Raw genomic sequence first — 23,071 nt, forward strand, 5'->3', positions numbered from 1 at the left:
AATACTGTCTAGATTAGGACTTTCAGTTATATTTGAATTTCAGGCAAGCAATTAGCAAACGTGTTATCTCAAATATTCTGTTTGGGTACTTGAACTAAATGCAGTTTTTGTCACATGAAATATTAAATATTAGTGAAATAAAAATTATTCATTGTTTATCTGAAATTTGCATTTAGCTCTGCATTCTGTTTTTGTATTTCCTACACTGCTTACAATCCTAGGCTACTTTCAATCATACTGAGGATCTTCAAGGAAGACAGAATTATTTTGCATTCACATTGAGAATGGTCTTTTTAAAAACTCCTCAGAGATGTGAGGCAGATTAAGGAAAAGCAACTCAAATGTGTTACAGGCACATCAGGCCTCTAAGCCTCATGGAGGCAGAAGAGTGGAGATGGAGAGAGTCAGGTTATCTGATGGGAGAACCTGCCTTCCTGCTTGGATGCACTTGGCCAACAGAGAGCCACTGTGGAAAAAGCTGGCAAAATAAAGCAAAGCTTTCCTGTGCTCCTTCCTAGCCTGGTCCTGCTCGTTCCCTTCCATTTCCTGGGGTGCTCTCTAGGGTGCTGTGCCAGCCTGCTCAGTTCATTCCATACAGGTAGACGGGCAAACAGAGCACAGACTGAGGTAAATGGGAAGGGACCAGTACTCTGCGTATGACGAAGGGAGACTTGTTTCAGAGCATTCCGATTGTTTCCAGACAGCAAGACGGCAGCCAAGGAGAAAGGAGGACACACAAGAAAGAGCTGTGGTCTGACATCTGCAGTTCAGAAATGACACAGTATGGCTGGTGATTCTAACCAAAACTCATTTTTCTTCTGCCAAATATTGGTCAGTCCTCCTCCACCTTTGAACATTAGCCACAGTTTATTGTGTGAGCTTGATGGAAAGAACTGTAGTGTAAGTTCCTCATATTATACTTCTGGTCTCCCTCACACAGCACTAGGAGAAAACCCCTTCAAGCCTGAGCTCTTGGTGTCCAGCTCTGCTCACCCTGCCCTGGCTGGTAGGTAGAGGTCATGGCCCAGATGAGGTTCCACTAGCAAGGGCATGCTCTGCCTCACAGGTTCTTGTCTGTCCATGGGGTGGGTCTGTTGGCATTGGACAGTCTCCACACCAGAGAGCTTTCAACAAGAGGGACTCAGACTGTTAGGATGTGCCTCCAGCTGGTGAAGAGTGAGATGACAGTGGTCTTTAAGTGAGTAGGCTACCTCTGTAGTGTGGACCTAGAGACTCGAAAAATAAATGCCTACGTGAACGACACTGTTTACCAGCCACATATTGAGATGTACAGTAGACAAGATAGAGTTTATCCACACTGGACATGAGCCTTTTCTCAAGTGTGGGAAAGTTCATTAGACAACCCAAGGTGCGACCTATGCCTTGTGTAGCATGGTGGCTGATTCACCGTTCCACTTGTTTCCACTTGTTGCCATTGCAGTTCCCCAGGCAAGGCTTGCAGCAGACCCAGCAGCAACAACAGACAGCCGCCCTGGTGCGACAGCTCCAGAAGCAGCTTTCTAGTAAGTACCTGTCTCACATGGAGCTGGGGGAGACCTGGAAATCAGCAGCAACAAGCCTGACGCAGTGGTAACTCCTCAGAAATGACACTGGGTTCTCTGCACCGTGGTGTGTGATATTTTAGTCACATTCTGACAATAAAGTTTGCTTTGAGTTAGAGGGCAGAGCTAGCCACTGGCTGACCACAGTTAACCATAGAGGTTTTGGAGGAGGACAGGACAGATAGGAGACAGGAAGTAGTAAGGCGAGGCAGAGAGAGATCACAGTCCTTTTGAATTGAGGAAAGGAAGAGAGAGGAGGTCACTGGGACTTCTTCTGCTTCTCTGACCATTCTTACCCTGATATCTGACTCCCGATTTCAGTACCGTTTTAATTATGTTTAATTGAAATATAATTTAATATTGAATTACCTCCTCCCTTTCTTCTGTTTAGCACCTCTCAGCTACTTTCCGTTAAACCCCTCCTATACCTGCACTCTCAAGTTGATAGCCTCTTTATTTGACCTCTTTTTGTTAATACATATATACATACATACATACATACATACATATGTACATATGTACATAGATTTTTTTCATGTTTACCTTAGTCTAAGGTGTTTTATTTTGTTTTAGTTTTGATTGGCTTTGGACTTAACTTGTTTCCTTGCCTGGAAAAGCCACAATTTTTTCCTTAATTCATTATTTTCCTTTTGCTTCTATGTGAACTTCTCAAAGCACAGCTAGACTCCCATTTTTCCTTTTTGGTTTTGTTTTATGGTGCTGAGTATAGAACCCCGGGCTTCCTGTGTGCCAGACACATGTTCTACTGCTTGACTACAACTCCATGCCCAGATGCCATTTTTACAACACTAGCACCGCTGTGTAAGGGGAAATTCAGCCTGTGCTCATGAGTTGGATCACCTCTATACTGGAATCCCAGGACAGAGTCCTTTTAGAAATGGGAGTGAGCACTCTGTGCTGTGAAACACAGTGGCTTAGAGTCTGGCCTGGAGTTAGAAGACCTGAGGTCTTTGCCGACAAGGCCATTATTGACTGGGTCACATTTTCCCATCTGTGTAGAGGAAGAAGACAAACACTTAACCCCCAGCCTTCAGATTCACTGTTTCTGAGTTGTAGAGTGAAGTCCACCACATGCTGACAGTGGTGTCGTATCCATTTGTGGCTGATGGGTAGTATGTATCAGCTTTCTGCCTGTCTGTTCTGCATGTTGGTTTCCTGTCAGAGAGAATTCCCTCAACCCCTACTCCTTGGGTCCCTACCAGTCATACTTAATATCTTGATTTTCCTTTTTTTTTGGTCTTCAGCATACAATGTATACTTGCTTGTGTCTTTATGTGACACATCACCATGTTCAGTGAATACATACATGAGATTTTTTTCATTTCCAAAGTTGAAATATATGTCTTTTTTTTTCTTATAGCCTTGCTTAATTTTGGTTACATCAAGTAAAATCAGTTTTTTTCCCAACTGTTGCTTAGTAGGTATGCTTTATGAAATAATTTGTGATTAAAACAATGAAATATAGTGAGATTTTCAAGGTAAAATTCTTGCCGAGGATACAATCTGAAGGCAAAGATTGGCGTTGTGGTGTTTATAAGTCAGTACTGAGGAGTTGTGTGTGTCACACTGATCTGAAGAGCATGTCTGCTTGCTCTGCTGTCTACCATAGGCTGGAACACAGCTCTTGAACACATCAGATGAGTCAGTCAGTGCCTCTAATTCCAAGGCATTGTGTTGGCAGGTGTGAGACTCTGGCCCCTCTACAGAACACATTTGGTCACCCTACGTGATTATTGGCCCTGGGTCTAGCCAGTTGGTCTGTTCCCCCATACCGGAGGCTGTCATTGAGAGGCGCACCAATGAGGAAACATTATCTGCTGCACAAATTTGCACCTGTAACTCTTAACTTTGCTTTTCTCCTAGGTAACCAGCCACAGCAAGGAGTGACTCCCTGTGCGCATCCTTCACACTTTTGAATCTGAAAGAGAAGATGTGACGTTTATGTTTGCACTGAAAAACAGAAAATCAGATTTATTAGTCATCATAAGAAGTCTCCTTTGGTCTTTGAGTTATTTATGTTTTCTATATTTTGTGCTCCATTTCATGCAGAGGTATTTAAATAAGTAAAGAAGTTGTGGTTTGGTTTTATCATATTCAAAATAGGTTTTAAAATGTGGATCATGCAGGCCTACTCCAGATAGTGTGGTAGCAGACCTTTTGAAACTGGTGCTTTTTATCTCATATTTACATAAAGAATGAATTACGGTAGGTTTAAATATTTATGTATTAATTAATGATTTTTTTTAACCTGTGGTGGACCAAACTACTGATTTGAAAGATACGGCAGTTCTCACAGGAGTATGATACACTCGCTTTTCATTTATTTGCATCATTCTAATTTTAAATGTTGATCATTTCATAAGCACTTTATAAACTTTGTTCACATTTATGAAGGACTTTGCTTTGCTTTTGTTGTGGTCCAAAGGTGCTGAAACAGATTGTTGCTTAGTACTTCCGCTTTTTTGGGGCTTCTGCGCGAGCCACCCTGAGATGCGCGGGAGCCTCTTAGAAGTGGCTGCACTCCCCTTTGTTTCCAGTGGCACGAGCTCTCACAAGATTCTTCATGGAAGTACAACATAGAACTGCTGGAGGCTGGAAGAGCCACGGTGGAATCAGTTCATTTATTATTTACTGCCGTTTTGGTAAAAATAACTGTCCAGTTTTGGTTCTTCAGAACCTCATGCCAACTTGAGAAAAAAAACAAAAACAAAAACAAGTCTCACAGCTGGCCTTGGATTCTACTGTGTTTAGACTTGACTTGGTTTCCAGAGAATCTGGCTCCCCAGTCCAGAAGGCTCTGGTATTCATCAAAGGTGTACTTACTGTTAATTTTGTATGGTAAGTATTTGCTATTTTGAATTTAATTATTAATGTTGGTGTCTGTCTTGTTGTGTATTGCTTATACTGTATTTATAAACTGGTGCAAAAAGCACAAGTAAAAGTAAATTATACATCAAATTTATTATAAAGAAATAGTAACTATTTTAACTTTGTTCAAGTATGTGGTAATTTGCTCCTATTAGAGTGAAAAAAATACAGTAAATTATTATCAGTTTGTGTAACTTAAGAGTATTCCATATAATATTTTTTTAGAATTAGATGCATAAAATTTTGAATGTGAAAATTGCAGGGCATTTTAAGACATATGTAGGGATCTTCCCATGTTCTTTGTTGGGTTCATTTTCTTTTTGCCATATGATTTCACATGTCATGTAGTCAAGCATACTGTGAATAGATTGTCTATGAAGAGCAAACCATGTAGAACTACTTTTTAAAAATGTAGCTAGTACAACTTTAGATAATTTCTTTTACAGATCATTATATAGATAGTTTATATCTTCCTAGGTGAGTTACTCATTGCAAAGTTTGACTCATTCAAATGACCTCAAATACATGTTTGCTTACTTTGCCATGGCAACATCCATGTGAACTGCTTTGTACACTGTGAAATATACCCCTCCAGCCTGCTTGTTTTGTGTTTACTCTGGGCTGGAAAAGACTTTGCCAAACATTAAAGACCATTCTTTCCACTCAGTGACCATTCTGTCTGCTTTCAGACAATGCAGTGGTCTCACATGTCAGCTTTGCTTTCCTCTCCAGAGTCATTCTTACAGTTCACAAGCTATTTTTCTTCGAAGTAATCGACCACATGACTGCATTGGCAAAACCACCGAAGTGTGAATGTTGTGCCTAGTGAGTGAGTCATACCCTGTCCTTTCTGGTCTCTAACCAATGATTATTGATAGTTAAAATGCCAGTTTCAGTTTGTAGCTCAATATTGCAAACAGCAGCAGGAGTGTTATAATTGCATAGCATTTGTATGCACTTTACACTTTGCAGAAGTTAAATTATTAATCAGTTTGCACATGAAGGCGATGCTTATACCTTTGTTGCTATTTGTTTTGTTTCTTGAGATGAGGAAGATAAGTCATGTTGAGGCCCTCTAGTTATGAGATGCTTTGGGAGATGAGGAGAAACCGAGAGCTGTTTTCCCCTGTATGTTAATTATAAGGAAAGCAACTGGAAATTTAAATTGAGTTGTCGTATTTACTGCCACTTAATTCAGCACTCTGAGAGGCTTTTTTCCCCCATAGCAAATGCATGTGGTTGGTATCAAAATGGTCATAAGGGAAAACCCTGTTGCAAAACTTTGTCATTTTCTTGGTGGGTTGCAGATAGGAATTTGTCTTAAGATGGAAAGCCCAGCTCTTATTAAAGATCAGACCTTGCAATATAATGGAATTGGGTATACTTACCATAATTCCTGGTTATATATGTGTTATATTATAGGCTGATTATTTTTAGGGATGCATTTCTTGTTTTATTTACCTCTCCTCATCTAGAATTAGAAGGCAGGTAGGTATCATTTGACCTCTGGCAGCCATAGAGTACCAATGTTAACAGCAATCACGACAGAGGTAGGGGCCCAAAGAAAGTAGGCATGATGGAGACACAGTGGCGTTAAGTCTCAAATGATTGGCACAAACTAACAAAGGCCTTGGTTTCAGTGTTCTAAGCTAACTGAATAAGACCTGTGGCTTTTGTTTATCATTTACAAGGCTCCTACAATTCATAAATAGATGAATATTTGGACAGAAGCCAGAGAAATTATACTGGAAAAATCTCAGACTTTAGAATAAAAGAGGTAAATCTATGATACTCCCATATATCTTTGGGTTGAATTAAACATGTAATATAAGTACAGTGAATTATATTAAAAAAAACAACATTCAAATTTTAAATACAGTGAAACTTCATTATATATAAGAGATCTAGACTCTTGTAAAAGAGCAATTCCTCCTTAGAAAATCTTTCTTACAAATGGCTCCAAACAATGGGTGCCTTAGCTAGGTTTTAAAGTTACAAAGAAGTTTTGTTGTACTTGTAAAGCCTTTTTCAGAGTGACAGAGGTATGGACAAATATGAAACTCCTTTTTCACATTTCCTGATGTGTGAGCATTAGGCGACTCTTTACATGTAGAAAGCTTTTGTTTTGTTTATTTGTTTTTTAATGCGGGTATTAAAACAATGAGAATTTTCAGTGTGAACAAATGGTAAACTGAATCATAAGCAAAACAGTTCAGTGCTTGTTTTCTGTAGGTTCTATCCAACTGTTTATAAACCAGTAACAAAATATTTGTACGTGATGATTTACATAGACTGCAAATTTAATCTTTCCCATTGTCTCCATTCTGAGTGCAAAGTTTGTAACACTGGTAGAAGATGGACACTAGGCAACTGGCAACTGATAGTGAGAGAAATGTCTCTTTACTGAAAATTCAGGTGCATCAGCTGTTTGTTATTTTGTAGTGGATCGTTTTCTCTTAATGTCTGTTATTTGTTGGCAAAATCAAAGTGCCTTAAGTTAAGAGTTTGCGTTGAAATCCACAGACACTTGGCATCAGTTCATAATGCATTTATTTACAAGTCTCTTTTGCATGTCCATTGTAAATTTAATACTGTAAATGTATCCAAATTCATTTCCATGCCTATGGCTGCCTTTGATTAAACTTCTTCCAAAAAACAAAAAAAAACAAAAAACAAAAACAATAAACCCTTCAGATGTTGACTCTGTTCAATATTGGTTTTACTTCCTGTCAGATGACTTGAATGTAAGTTGTTGCATAATCAGTGCCAAGTAGGTTCAGGGCTGTGCATTTGTAGACTCCAGAATCTGAGGTTTGGAGATCCTGAATGACCAGGGTGCCTTGTAGGGGAAGCGGCTTACTTCCATGGGTTTTTCTTTCTCTTGCCTTTGGGAGCAGGGAGTGTCCTGGCCTCTCCCAGATAATCTCTGGCTTGGGGACTCCCAGGGCCATACAGTGGAGCTGCACTGCTTCTCCCGTCCTCCTGAGTACACTCCTGGGTGGGTAATTTATAATTCGGGGAGGGTAGGCCACAATCATCACTGGAACAGTAACCACTGCGTAGCCAACACTGTTTTGAGCCCTACAGATATAATTCCCCCTGTCATAAGCTGTTGTTTCTTTGATGACCAATGTGCCATTTTCATGCAGTATGTATTTTCCATTAACGTGGGGTCTGTCTATGACATGACCACTTGGTGTAGTCCATTTGACATTTGGCTTTGGGATTCCATCAGACAGACAGTGCAGTGATAGAGATTCTCCACTGACACTTTTTACCATTCCTAGTGCATATGTCAGAATAACTGGCTTCTGTCCGATTTCTAATAGGATGAGTTTCTCGATATAGCCAACTTTATTTCTAGCTGCACAGCGGTACTTTCCTGACTTGTTCCGAGTTGTTTTATAAATGATGAGAGAACCATTGCTTGCTATCAGATACGAAGAATGTTGTGGTCTATTAGAAAGCCGTGTGCCATCAGGTAAAATCCAGATGATTTCAGGTGGTGGGTTCCCATCAGCAGAGCAGTTCAGTGCTGTGGACTTGCCAACCTGAGCAACTACTTTTTCGTTAAATGGATTTCTGAATGTTGGTCTTCTCAGCATTTCCAGTACTTCTAACTGCACCACCAACACACTCTCTCCCCCTTCATTCCGAGCCACACAAATAAAATCTGCTGAATCAGAAAGCCTGATGTTCCTAATCTCCAAGGTTCCATTCTTATGGACTGTGATTCTGCTTCCATAGTATGGAGCTGTGAGGAAAATATTACCTGGCATAATCCACATGATCTGGGGAGCTGGGATCCCATCTGCTCTGCAGTCAAAGTGTTTTTTTGAGTGCCGAACAGCTGTGGCTTTAATAACAGTTCTGTTTGTGTACAGACCATTGATTAATGGAGGTTTAGAGACAATGTCTAGTTTGTACATTTTAGTGTCATCCCCACTAGGATTCCGAGCTACACACACATACTCCCCAGAGTCCAGCACTTTCACTTTATTAATAGACAAAGTTCCATTGGCATGAAATATGTACCTGTCATTGGAGAATGAAATGACATCATTGGACGGCAGCAACCAAAATATACTTGGTGTGGGTTCCCCAATGACCTCACAGTCAAGGACAGCTGTGTCTCCAACCCTGATCCTCATGTTGGTCTCGTCGCTCTGCCTTATCCGTGGGATGGCTGTTACAACGGTTAGGTGGACTTTCATTTCATCCTTCCCTAAGGTATTCTGGGCATAGCAAATATAATCTCCTTCCTCTGAGATTCCAACTTTGTTGAAATACAAGGTTCCATTGTGGAAGAGGGTATACCTCTTGATCCTGTGGCCACTGTCATCAGCTTGCATGGCGTTGTTGATCATTGTTCCATCAGGCAAACTCCAGGATACCTCAGGCACAGGTGAGCCAGAAGCCTTGCAGTCAACTTGGAAATCTTTCCCATGGAGCACTTGCTTCTTAAAGTGCTGCTTGTGTTCAATTTTGGCAGGTGTCAATCTTAGGCGGACATGCATCAGGATCAGATCGTCTCCCATTTTGTTCCTTGCCACACACAAGTAGTCACCACCATCTTTTTCTGTCACCGGTCCAATAACTAAGGATCCATTCGGATAAACATGGATGCGGCTGCCCATTCTAAGAAGGAAAGGGACAGATGTGAAAGTGTAGCTGCTTACAGTGGGAAAAGTTACCGTTTTCAAAGACTAGATATGGAGCTGAGGAGATGGCTCAGTTAGTAATCTGCCCATTGCACAATGGTACAATGGTAAGACCTGGAATGGGATCTCCAGTGGCCACTTAAAAGGTAGATAACGGCAGTGTGCATCTGTAACCCCAGCACTCGGGGCATGGAGACAATGGATCCCTGGAGCATGCTAGACAGCTAGTGTAGCTGAATAGATGAGCTCTAGGTTTAGGGTCCATAGAAAGTGATTGCAGAAGACACCTGCTGTTTAGTTACCTCTGCACCACACATGCACACACCAACAAGAACATGGGCACACCTTACACAAACACATGCAAAGACTAAAATCTGATACCAATTTATATACATTTACAGAATACTGTACTATGTAGAAATGGCCTTATTTGTATGATGTTATCTCCCTCCAGCCTTACCAAGAGATGACTGCCATATTTATGCATGTAAGTTATTTTTTATGAAATTGTGACATATAGATAAAATGAAAGTCATTGTCACAGTCAAGCTTATCACCATTTCTACCACATCCTGTCCCTCCCCCCCACCCCGTGTGTGTGTGGATGATTTCTTAGACTGTTACAATGAAGATCTAAATCACTTACTGTTATCTAAGCCATTTGCTTAAAAAACTCTGTAACAAGGTATGATTTACCTAAGACCAGTGGTTATTTTCCAAATAGACTTCAAGTGAACCTCCTTTATATAATTTTTAAAAACAGCTCATGGTAAGAGGAATGCTGGAAGTAGCAAATTCTTAGACATTTTGTATGTCAAACAAATAGAATCACAAAAATTAAAATTTTCTACTAATGAGGAAAAACAACTCATATGTATGTGTTAAATTATTGCCTGATGATACTTTTACAATGTATTAATGAGGCAGTTATTAAGTTATTTAACTAGAGAACAATTTCTCCTCTGCCTGCTGCAGAGGGCACCAGTCTACAACTCACTAGAAGCTGAAGTGCCTGCTGCTGTCTGGGCACCTGTAAAAGGACTGGTTTCCAGATTGGCTCCAGCACTGTGGACTGCCAGTGCATTGCCTGTAATTGCCACATTTGACCACCAGATGGAAGATCTTTCCTGATAAAAGGGAGCCTCGCTTTTAGTGCTAAGAATAGAATAAAGGTCACCCCTTTCTTTTGACAGCATGCAGTAAACACACAAATGAAACTAAGAAGTGAGAACTTTACACTTTACAGTCTACATTGTTATCCATCCACTGTGTGTGTGTGTGTGTGTGTGTGTGTGTGTGTGTGTGTGTGTGTGTGTGTGTACACACTGGGCTCATCAGGCCTGGCAGTGAGTGTCTTTACCTACTGAGCCAACTAGTTGATCCCAAAACTTCTTAATGAACACATCTTCAAAGCATCTAGTGGGGGCTGGAGAGATGTTCCAGTGATTAAGAGCATACAGCAGCAAACACCTTCACCTGGCTAGCCCAGGACTCCTTGAAGCATAACTGTTACCCAACTCAGCAGCCTCAAGTCAGTTTCAGACCTGGAGAGTACTATGTACAGAATAATACAAGAACAGTGTGCTTTTTTTTTTTCTCAAGCGAGGAAGGAATTTCTCTGAAAAGATGCCAAGGTGAAATCATGATAATGTGTACACAAATAAAGGAAATTACTAGATAACTTTGTATAGACTTTGTGTTATCTCCAAGTATTTCCCCCACTCTACAGAGGAAATCTCCAGATGAACTTGATTGAAGTCTCGGGAAAGCCTGTCTTTTGTCTTGTGCCACACTGGCATCTGTTATTAATCTCTCCTAATGCGTTCTAAAACCATTTTTTTCCTTAAATTTGGCTGCATTATTAAAACTTCAACATGTATAGTCTGAAATACTTGGAGCCTATGCTCCAAGACTAGAATGTCTGACTGAAGTGATGTGGGGTTGGCCTAGGCATCAGGCTTTTTTTTTTTTTTTTTTTTTGGTTTTTCGAGACAGGGTTTCTCTGCGTAGCTTTGCGCCTTTCCTGGAACTCACTTGGTAGTCCAGGCTGGCCTCGAACTCACAGAGATCCACCTGGCTCTGCCTCCCGAGTGCTGGGATTAAAGGCGTGCGCCACCACCGCCCGGCGGCATCAGGCTTTTTACATGATTGTCACGTGTAGCAGAATCTAAGGACTACTGCCATATATGTTGGATCTCCCATAAACTGTATTAGCATTGTATGGGGCCAAATTTATGCATCTTTCTTGGCTTCTCTTTCCAGAGATTCAGATTCAATAGATGTGGAAGCTTTGACTGCAGTGCTTGACAAATATCTCAGGTTACTTATGAATAATTAAGTGTGAGACCAAGACTCAAATTTTAGTGTGCATTACAATTACCTTAGGGGCTTCTAAAAACACAGAATCCTTGTCAAAATAATCACTGCTTCTGAGTCACGTTCTTGGTTAATGTTAATGCTACTGGTAAAGAGAGAGCCTTTTGAAAACAACTGATTTAAAGTGGTGCCTCAAATCTGATCTGATGATGTTACAGGATGTAACATCTTCTACTAACCAACATTGGAAGAACAGTGACATAAGAACAAGCTTATCTGCTTAGGAGAAGGCTGGGAACTTTTCAAGGAGCCTTGAAGTGAAATACAAGTGAAGAGACAAGCAGCAACTTGACAAGATTGTCTTTGCTTCCCTGTTAGCTTGACAAAGCCTAAAATTAGCTGAGAGTCTCAACTGATGGAATTCACACACCACTTTGGCTTGTGAGTGTATCTGAAGGAGACTGTGTTGATTGATAAGGGAGGTCCCAGCTCTCCCTGATTGGCACCATCCCTAGGCAGCTGCTCTTGGGCTGTATAAAAAATCTAGCTGAACATGAGCCAGTGAGTGAGCCAGCAAGCAGCATTCCTCCATGTCCCTGCTTCAAGTTCCTGTCTTGAGTTCCAACCCTGACTTCTTTCAACTTTAGACTATAACCTAGAAGGTGTAATAAACGGTGTCCTCCCCTAGATGGCTTTGGTCATAGTGTCTGTCACAGCAACAAAGAGAAACTAAGACGATGATAGAGCAGTTGTAAATATTTGTACTGGATATGGTACCAGCTGGATATACAAAGCAAATAATAGATCTGAAGAATTAAGTCCAATGCAGTAGTAGTATAAATATCAATACCTAACTTTCTCAATAGATAAAAAATCTAGACAGAAAAACTAAGAAACATCTGAGTTTGACCACACTGTAGAGAAAACTGACCTAACACACATTTTTAGGAGACTTCATCCAACCAGTATAATACACAATCATCTCATCAACATTTGGAATTTTCTCTAGGACAGCCATATGTCAAGTATCAATAAATTTTTAAAAGTTGAAATCATTATCTTCTTGGGCAACAAATTTAATGAGAATGAAAAAGTATATAGATATATGGAAATGAAATAACATGCTCTAAATGAGCTAAGGGTAACTGAAAAAGGAAAAGGAATTTTTAAGAACATTAAAATTACAATATATCAAAATCTGTGCAGTACAGCAAAATCAGTCTTGAGAAACATTTATACCAAAATATGTAATTTTAAAAAAGGTTTCAAACAATAGGAACCTCAAGGACTTAGAAAATCAAAGACAAATCCAACCCAAATTAAAGGAAAAAATACCAAAATAAAAAGTAAAAACAAAAATTGCAAAAGGCAACGAAATTTGTGCTTTAAAAGGAATAGCATCTCTAAATCTTTACCTAGATTAATTTAAAAAAAAGACAGCCACATAAATCCAAAAGGAAACATAACAATAGTTAATGTCAACTTTGTAGGGTCCAGAATCACCCAAGACACAAGTCTCTAGGCACACCTATAAACTGTTTTCTAGGTTGTCTAGATTAGGTTAGGCTCTGGGCATGATTGGAGGAGGGTTTTTTCTTGGTTAATTGAGGTGGGAAGACCCACCCTAAATGTGGACAGCATCTTTCAGCAGCAGTAGAGACGTGAGGTCCAGAGCAAAAGTCGCTGAAGCCATTTGTCCTGCTTGCCCTTGTTTCTTGCTGGTGAGCTCATCTACTATGCTGCCAGTGCCACGTTTTGCTGACATCAGCAGTCAGCTGCTTTGGTCTATCAAAGTGAACTGAAGACTAGGCCTTTGGTTCCAACCTGGGGCTGCTGAGAACACATAGCTCCAGGAACTGTGGAGCAACTGGTTCTTAGCTTTATCGATGTGAAGACACCCATTTGTTGGGCTACTCAGACCTTGTCATGGAGGCCAATTGCATCCCCACTCAGACTATATATACACACACACATATACGTATATATATATATATATATATATATATATATATATATATATATGTATATATTACATACACACACTACTGATTCTGTTCCTCTAGAGAACCCTGATGCTACAAAATTACAAAAGATATTTTAAAAGCAACTATGAATAATATGGCAAAATCACATGAATCCAAGAAGTACTGGACAAGTTTCAGGAAGTATACAGCCTACTAAAATTGATCAAGAAAATATATACAGAGTAATGATACTGAAGCAGTAATGAAAAATCTTCCGTCTTTATAAAAACATCCTAGTACCTGACAGCTGATGATTTCTATGAACATATAAGTGTTACTTGCATTTCTTCTTAAAGTAGAAATGCCTCTATCAACATATTTTTAAAGGGGCAGCATATCCTCATTCTAAACCAAAAGCACAACAATAAAAAATTTTAGACCCATATCCCCAATGAACATAAATGTAAAATTTCTCAAGAAAATACAAGTAAACTGAATTGAGCATTTCAAAGTGTACATAGACCATGATCAATTAGGATTAACCTCAGAGATGCAGGGATGATTTAACATTTGCACATCAATAAACAATACAACACTTGAATCAATACAAAACCATATGATTATCTTTAAAAATGCAGAAAAATCATTTGGTAAGGTTTAATGTCCTTTTATGATAAGAATAAATTAGATAAAGAATATATCACAAATTATTAAAGCCTATATATGAAAAATCTACCATCAATACCACACTGAATTAGAAAAGGCTAAAGTGTTCTTTAGATTAGAACAAGACTCCCTCTGTTCCTGCTGCTCTTACTTAATACAGCAAGAAAGTCTTGGTGAAAGGAATTATGATCGAGAAAGAACTGAGGCATCCAAATCAGAAAGGAAGAAGTTGAAGTAGCCTTGTTTTCAGGTGCCATTATTTTACATAGGAAAATAAAAATACTCCATTAGAAAGCTTTGATAACTTACAGTCAGTAAAGTTACAAGATAAAAAATCAACATACAAAACCTAGCATCTTTACATGTCTATGATGAATTACTTAAACAAACAAACAAAAACCCAGGGATCCAAAAAAAAAAAAAAAAAAAAAAAAAAAGCACTCCAAACTACTTAGGAAAAAGTAGAAGGTAAAAGATTGCTACATTGAGAATTATGAAACAAATTCTAGAGGATATAAAAAATGGAAAGGCATCCCATGTTACCAGGTCAAAAGGTTAATCTATGAATTCAATGAAAAATCCCATCAAAATTCAAATCACTTTCTTCTAAGAAGTAAATAATCGTATAATTTATAAAGAACCTCAAAGACTCAGAGCAGCTGCAGCAATTCTGAGAGGGAAACGAGAGAGCTGGTATTGTGAAATTAAATGCAAAACTGATAAGTGAAGCATTGAAGATATTGAATGGGGACACGTACAGGGGAGAAAATATATGTAAGCATGTGGGTTCTAACGTTCACACTCTCCAGCTCAGCATCTTATAACTTTACATCTTAGTGAATTACAATTTAACATTTAAGGTAATTTTGATACCTGAAAAACCTGAAAATATTGACATTTGGATTAAAAATTACAAATCTATTCATTTTATTCTGTATCAACTCACTGTAACACTAGGAAAAAACCCTTAATTTCCAATATCCACATAAATTCATATATACTATAATTTTTATTGCATGAATATTTTAATAAATGTAAGTAAAAAGTGCTCATCTACATCTTTTCCTGGATTATGGAAAATCATTACACAAAGTCATAACAAAAACTTATAATTCATAACCTATAAATTATGCTTTTCAAAGCAAATATAAAGAGGATAGTAGAAAACTGTATTTGATAGCATCAAGTTCATGGAATTTTTAGTATATTTCACTCTGAGAAGATCTTAATGTGCCTTTCATAAAGTGCACTGCAATCTTAAGAAAGGAAGGATTATGACATAACTACAGTGTGAGGCACCTGATAAGAGAAGGTCCTGAGTAAAATAGAGAACATCTTGTTCCTAGAGCCTCACCCTTGTCACTAGTTCTCTTTTTGATGTGGAGATTATGAATAACTTTACACAGTTACCTTTTTTAAAGCAGCCCACAAGAAAAGAAAAAAGGAAGAAAATTGCCTGCCACCAATATGGAGGCTAATAAGATCCTCCCATAGTTCTCAACTGTCCAAGAATATGGACCCCAGAGTTAAGCATGTAAGACTGATTTTGTAGTCACTGAGGTCAAATGGAGTTCCTTTCTATAGACAGTCACCTTCCTGTGCATCATGCGTGGCCTTTGAAGCTCCTGCTAGCCTTACTGTTTCCGATTTTAGAAGCTGTAGAGCTAAATAAATGAAAGGGATAATTCTAACAGAAAGGCTTACCTGTGCCACTGGTCGATGACAGCCTTGGATGGTAACCTCCAGATTATTCTAGGTTTTGGATCCCCAGTAGCTGAGCAGTTCAGTAGTAGTTTCTCACCCAAATTCACCTCTGTCCATTTCTGAGAGGCAATTTCTATCCTGGGGACTGTCTCTTGCTCTTCCACTGTAAGAATCACTACCCTTCTCTCTGAGCCTGAGGAACTGGTGGCAATGCATTCATAAGTGCCCCTGTCTGAAGGAGCGATGTTTCTTATATACAGAGTTCCATTTGAATACAAGAAAAACTTGGGATGAGTCAACTGCAGTGGTTCTAGTTCAGTCCCATCATAGAGGACCCAGTGAACACTGGGCTGTGGAGTTCCTTTTGCAGTGCAGGGCAGTTTCAAACTTTCACCTGAAACCCCAATGATGGCTTGCTTCTTTTGCTCTAGAATAACTGGAGGAGCTGTAATGACTTGTATCTTAATGAGCAGTGAATCCTGGCCAGCTGGGTTGCTGGCCACACACTTGTAAAAGCCACGGTCATAGAGACTCAGATTGCGGATGACCAAGGTCCCATCAGATGTCACCCAGACCTTTCTGTTTCCCTTGGATGTCTCTGAGACCACTGTTTGGTTTGCAAGTATCCAGGAAACTGTAGGCACTGGCAAACCTTCCACTCTGCACTTTAATTCCACAGTACTTCCAGAATGAGCTGTGATCTCCTTGGCATGTCTCTCCAGGATCCTGGCAGGGTAGGAAACCACAGACAACATGACCTGAAGGTGGGCCTTGCCTAGAGGATTAGATGCAGAGCACAGGTACTGTCCACGGTCCTGAATACTGACCCTCCGGATGGACAAGGTGCCGTTAGGAAACACATGGAACCTGCTTTTCTGTGTCCCTTGGGATAGTTCAAGTCCTAATAAGATGAAAAAATTGATACATATAGTTCATCAGCTTCAAAGACTGGATAGAAAACATGAAACTATGTTTTTGTTAAGCTGACAAATATTACTAAAAACAAAACAAAAAAACTTCAGATTGCTAAGTGTTTCTCAATTTTTTATTCACGTAAATTTAAATTTAAAATCCAGATAGTTCAACATGACATTCTTCTATGTAAATTTATATATATATACACACACACACACACACACACACACACACACACATACATACACATATATATGTATATTTGATCTACTTTCAAAGTATTTTTGTTGGCTTTAACAATTACTCAATGTTTTTATTTTTGATATTACAATATGATTAGATCATTTTACCCCCCTTCCTTCCTTCAGCTCCTCCCCTGTACCCCCTCTTTCTCTTTTTCAAATTTATGGCCTCTTTCTCTTAAATTATTGTATATATATATATATATATATATATATATATATATATATATGTGTGTGTGTGTGTGTGTGTGTGTGTGTATAGTATATAAATTATAATAAGTATATATAAATAAATAAACATAATATTCTCAGTCCTATGTTACCTGTATGTATAAGATTTTAGTGCAGACCATTTAATATCAGATAACCAATTGGCCCGAACTATTTTTTAAAAACTTGTTTTGAGATGGGATCTAATTTTTTAGCTCAGACTGGCATTGAACTCATCCTCATTGCTTGGAGTATATGCATGTGCCATTCTATCTAGCTTTAAAAACTATTTGTTTAAACTTTATCATTACATTTTGTTGACTTGTGTATGTATGTATAGGCACATGCTGGTTTTTGTGTGTATATATGGGCACATACATGCCATCACCAGTGTGTAGAGATCAGGAAACCACCTGTGGGAGTTGGTTCTCTCTTTTGACCATATCTGTCCCAGGAATTGAACTCAGTCCATCAGGCTTGGCAGTAGGTTCTCTTTACACATGGAGCCATCTAGTTGTCCTACCAAACTCTTCTTAACACATCAAAAAACATCCTAGTAGGGGCTGGGGAGATGGCTCAGCAGGTAAGAGCACTTGTTGCTCTTGCAGAGGACCTGCGTTCAGTTTCCAATGCCCACATGCTGGTTCACAATCATCTGCAGTTCCAGTTCCAGGAGGTATGACGCCCTCTTCTGACCTGTGTGCATATCAGGTACATATGTGCATATACACACATGAAGGCCTAACACTCACACACATAAAATAAATCTAAAATTTAAAACCTTCTAATAGGGGTTGGAGAGAGCTCCAGTTCCAGGGAATCTGGTACCTCTTTCCTAAGGCACCTGCCCTAATGTGTGCAAATGCACACATGCACACGCATGCATGCACACATTTGCACATACATTTTTGCACACTTAAAAAGTAAAATCTAAAAAAAACTTCTTCTAATGAGGAATATGCAAATGTCAAATGAGGATATCAATAGGTTTTATATTTTGGAGAAATTTAAAACTAGTGTTGGTACTTTAAAGACAACTCTGAAAGATACGATCATGTCCTTGTTTTATAATTAAGGTATTGTTAATGATTCCAAATACCTGATGAGACTCTGGTCCAATGGATGTTGGGCAGGGGGTTTCCAACAGCCTCACAGGGAAGAAAGGCATCGGAGTTGGTTGGAATAGTAAAACTTGCAGCCTTTCCTCCAATTATTCTTGGTTTTTCCAATATAGTTCTAGGTAAAGAGTCAGAGGGAAGGAGTTTGGAAGTTGGGTTTTGAACAGGTTTCTTATCAAAGACACTCTCTGCATGCTTCTGTCCATTCCAATGTAAGGCCTGAGTGCTGGCCTCTGGAAAGCTGAGAGGGGACCACACGCTCCCTGCTGGTCTTTTGCCCTTTACAATAGTTTCTGAGTATGACTTGTGCTGAAAGTGGTTTTCTGGCCAGGGAGAGAGCTTCCATTTAGAATTCTGTGGTTTATCTATTCTTAATGTTGGCACAGGTGTTGAAAGGAACAGATTAGAGGAGGTAGAGTAAGTGGCTCCAGTTACAATCTCGGGATCTGGGCCAGGCTCTGCTGAGGATTGCTGCAGATCTCTATTGTGCTTTGAGGATTCATTAATGGTGACCATTCTATTGGTCATCGTATTGAAAATCGATGTGGATGTGACCTCACTGTCTGTAACCACACCCCTAGTCAAGGGAGGAGGGGAAGGAATGGGCATCAGAGGCGCCCCACTGTTGAGGGATGGTGGTATGTCTGAGGCTCTTTTCATGGTGGTTACCTCCTGTGATAGGTTGAACAAAGTCCTTTCTGAAGCTGTTGTATTTCCCGAAGTCTGAGTACACTTCTGTGACACTTCAGTTAGGCCCAGGAGACTGGTTTCTGAGTGGAGAGCAACTGTGCTTACAATTCTGCTGGTGTCTTCTCGTGACGAGTGAGTGAAAGCCGAGGAAGTGTCAGCTTTCGTTGGAGCCAGGTACATGCTGAAGCCTGAACTCTGCCCTGGGGTGGAGTTTGGGTCATGCCTGCTCTTCTGAGGCCACTTTATTTGGTCTTTTGCTTCTTTGGAACTTGCTATTTGGGTTTCAGAGATAATGACAGATTCAGGGGCATTAGGAGTTGCTAGGGTGGCTGTTTCCATTGACAGGAAGGTCATTGTACTACCTCCCTTGCTGGTGGCACTAGGAAGCACTGGGGAGGAGTTGGTCAAGGGCTGCTCCTCGCCTGCTGAGAGACTCCTGGCACCTTCAGTGGCCTTGTGGTGAGTGGCAGCCATTGCTGCCGACAGAGTTTGCATCAGAGTCGCGGAGAATGTTGTAGAAGGTAAGGGGGGGCTATGATCTGTGGGTAAAAGAGGAGCTATTTGGGGAAACAGTGTGGCTGTGTTCTTTTGTAAACCAAACTGATCCAGATTCTTTAACATCCCCTTTTTGCTGTGGTTATTTATGAAGATTTGGGGCCAGGGAATTTTCCTTCTGGAGAATTTTGTGTTTGTTGCTTTTGTTGGCATTGAGGGTTTGCTGAGCGGACTGGAAAGTGGTGCTGTCACCACTGAATCTCTTTCAACTTGGATGGTACTAGACACATTTGGGTAACCACTGTTGTCTACTGTTTTTTTTTCCATGGATACAGGTGTTGGAGCAGAAGTCATGCTTGCTTCACTGGGAGTCACTTGGGTACTTTCATCTCCAAAATATTTTATAGTAGTTGTTAATGTCTCAATATCTACATTTTGTTTGTTCTTAAATAATAATGGTGGGTTCTGAACCACAGTGGTAGACTTTTCTGCTATGTCCCTGGTGATGTTAGCTCTGAGGAGGGTGCTGAAGGATGAGCCTGGAATGGACCATGCTGTAGTAGCCAGGGTGAGCCTCTCTGTAGAAGAACAGGTTGGGCACATCCTATTGGGCTCTGTTGCTGAAAATTCACTAGTATTTCTGTTAGCAGGTCCCTTGAGTGCTGGCCTCACAATCCTGTATCTATGCCGTCTGAGAACTGGGGTTCTATATGGGCTTGTAGTTCGCCCTCTGCTCTGTCTCCCTAAGTGCCTGGACAAGGGGAAGTTAGCGGTACTGTTTCTAGGCCTGTGAAATAGAGAAGGGGCAGCAGTGTGTGAATCTGAAAGGTGCTTGCGGAAGCTAGGATCTTTAGCAGCGTGAGAAGAGGTGTCATTATTCCTGGCTCGGCTCTCTCCTGTTTTAAGTGTCTGATGCCCATAATCCTCTGTTGGATTTGCTGACGGCAAGACTGTATCAGCTTTGTTGGTGCAGATACTTAGCATGTTGGCACAGCCATTAGCAACCATGGTTCCTCCTGGGACTGGGTGTGTACTTTGGGAAGATGCTCTTCTCCCCATCTGAACAGCATCCTGAATTTCAGTTACTCCAGATACTGATGGAAAGATAATGCTTGAATTTTGGTTGGTTGCATTTTCTATTTTGCTTGCTGCAGTTGGGTTTATACTCCTTGACACAGCTGTGGTGTCAATAACATTGGATAGTTTGAAATCAGGACGGTGATTAGGTGGTAGTATTTGTGGATTCATAGTAGAGAAGACTTCTCTGCCAGAAGTTACACTTGTCATGAAGCCATAAGATACTGGTCTAGAGTCAGCAGTTGATGACCGTTCTGTGACAGAAGCTTTAGTTTTCTGAACTGTGACTTCTTCATCTAGAGAAGTCATGCCGGAAGCATGTTCTTCCTCAGCAGGGAGCACCACAAGAGGAGCACCCAGCGGCACTGGCTTTACTGTGGTATTTTCTTGCTGCTTTGGCACAGGATTCTTTTTTGCTTTCTCTAAAAGTGCTGCCCAGTGTTGTGGGTCAATTCTCCGAGCAGAGAGAGGGAACTGCCTCCTATGCTCCCTGAAACGCCGGAGTGTAGAATCCCCACGTCGTCGATGTATGAACCCTCTATATTTGTCCTTCTTATGTATCCTGGAGACTTGTTTTCCAGCCTCTGCCCCTGTCAAAGCTGATGTAGAGACTTTCAAAGATGGTGGCTGCCTAGAGGGAACACTGGGATTGGGTTCTCCACGTCCAGATCCATCTGCTTCCCTATCATGCTCAACTGACCTTTGGCCTTCCATTTGGACTGAAACTTGAAAAATGGAAAAATCCACCCCTGATGGGTTGGCCGCTACACAGCGATAATGACCTTGGTCTCTTGGGGTAACCTGTAATATTCTTAAGGTCCCATTGTTAAGAATTTGTCTGTCTCTTGATGACTGAGAGAACACAGTGTTTCCTGGAAGAACCCAGCTAATAGAAGCATCTGGAATACCAGTGGAATGGCATGGAAGATCGAGTGTCTCACCAGAAACCACTGTTTGTTGAACTCCATTTTCATGCATGTTTTCGACATGGGGCTCTACCACGGTTATCCTGTAGGTGAGAATGTCAGCATCTTCATAGTTTGTGCTTATGCAGTGGTAAAGGCCCGTGTCAAAGCTGTCAGCCATCTGGAGTTCCAGTTTCCCTTTTTTGTCTATTAGGATGCGCCCATCCTCACTAACATAGGGGGCTCTCACTTTACTCCCATCGGCTAGAAGCCATTCCAAGTGAGGTGAAGGGTCACCTTGGCCCGGACAGTCCAGGGCAATAGTGCCACCAGCCAAAACAGTGTGTTCCAGTTTGGTATTGTTCATTATCGGAATCATGGTCCATTTGAGTCTCGCTGGTCTCATCTCTGCCCTTGGTAAAGTGATTTGAGCATCACTGGAGAACTGGATCTGTAATTTGCTAAGTGTGGTGGCATTTCTATTCAGCTGCAAGGAAACTTTTTCTTGTTGGAGCCAAAAAGGATCGGCTCTGAAATCAGCCTCTATGTTGGTAAAAATGTCTTCAGGCAGAAGAGCCACCTGTTTATATTTGGAGGACAGCTGTGGAGTCCCAGTAAGCTGTGGCTTCCTTTCCAGTCTCAAAGGAGAGTCACTGTACAAAGCCAGTAGTTGCCACACTGGCTGAATGTGATTATGATCTACATGGCACACCAGATTTGTTGAAAATGACATATTTAGCATGATGTAGTCATTTTTTTCAGTGAATGCAATTGGCAATGTCCTGGACGGCTTTTGGATACTACAGACCACATTGGCCTTGTTTCCAGACAGGTCTGTCAGGTTCAAAGACAGGGAACCGAAAGGTTTTATGAAATCTTGGGGTGACAGGAAGGCAGATCCATTGTCTTCCTGAATAGCCAGGCTCTTTGGCTTCTGTGATGGATCAATGGTTGGCTTTGTACACAGGAAAGCTCCAGCTGGTTCCATAGCAAAGGGTCTGCCATTAGAGATCCTGGGGTTCATGCAGAGGGGACACTGCTGAGGGCTGGAGGGGCTTCTGTCCTTCTTGCATTTTATTACATCTAGGAAAAAATAACAATTATATTTAAAAAAATGTGGCCTCTTTATAAATTAACACATGAATACTTTGAAGAAATATTTTCACTAGAGTTCCAAGAAGCTTCTGAAATGATTTCTAGAAAACATATTGTTACACATCATGCTACAATACAATATGCACAGGTACATGGATTTATTTGCCTTATTCACAGCTGTATTTATTACACCTGGATATTAAGACCTGGCTATATATTTAGTACTTGATAAGTTTTCATTGAATGAACCTTACCTTTTCTAGAGACACAAAATCATAAGCTCATGTTCAGCACTTTAATTTGCAACACTTCAGTTCCTCATGCCAAGGTTTTAGGACAGTCATAGAACTTGGCTATACGTTGAAAGGTAACCTACTTGAAAATCTCTAAATTCTGGGATAGCATTAAAAATCCAAGCATTTTTCCATTGTCTACAAGAACAGTTTGTGTTCTAGCTTAGTAGAAATAGAGATGGAGAGATGCAGACAGAAGAGACAAAGATGTGGGTAAAACTACCCAATAAGATGTAAGTATTGATAGAACATGGAAGGTAGTTGGGATG

General features: G+C 40.3%; 2 protein-coding genes across 12 annotated transcripts in view; one reads left to right on the plus strand and one right to left on the minus strand.

Moving 5' to 3' along the window:
* The window catches only part of Med12l (mediator complex subunit 12L), a 341,599-nt gene extending 334,447 nt beyond the window's left edge, over positions 1-7,152 (plus strand). For all 9 annotated transcript variants that reach the window (XM_052732026.1, XM_052732033.1, XM_052732028.1 and 6 more), the window contains 2 exons: positions 1,442-1,523; positions 3,447-7,152. In XM_052732026.1, coding sequence (XP_052587986.1) covers positions 1,442-1,523; positions 3,447-3,499 — 135 coding nt within the window. In that variant the 3' untranslated portion in view covers positions 3,500-7,152. The remainder of the gene's footprint in view (positions 1-1,441; positions 1,524-3,446) is intronic.
* Igsf10 (immunoglobulin superfamily member 10) overlaps positions 6,560-23,071 on the minus strand; it is a 28,295-nt gene continuing 11,783 nt past the window's right edge. For all 3 annotated transcript variants that reach the window (XM_052732025.1, XM_052732023.1, XM_052732024.1), the window contains 3 exons: positions 18,229-22,497; positions 15,763-16,663; positions 6,560-9,089 (listed from right to left, as the gene is read on the minus strand). In XM_052732025.1, coding sequence (XP_052587985.1) covers positions 7,181-9,089; positions 15,763-16,663; positions 18,229-22,497 — 7,079 coding nt within the window. In that variant the 3' untranslated portion in view covers positions 6,560-7,180. The remainder of the gene's footprint in view (positions 9,090-15,762; positions 16,664-18,228; positions 22,498-23,071) is intronic.

The sequence above is a fragment of the Peromyscus californicus genome, unplaced genomic scaffold, assembly GCF_007827085.1.
Source record: "Peromyscus californicus insignis strain IS unplaced genomic scaffold, ASM782708v3 Scaffold_9__1_contigs__length_137607984, whole genome shotgun sequence".
In the NCBI taxonomy this organism is placed as follows: Eukaryota; Metazoa; Chordata; class Mammalia; order Rodentia; family Cricetidae; genus Peromyscus; species Peromyscus californicus.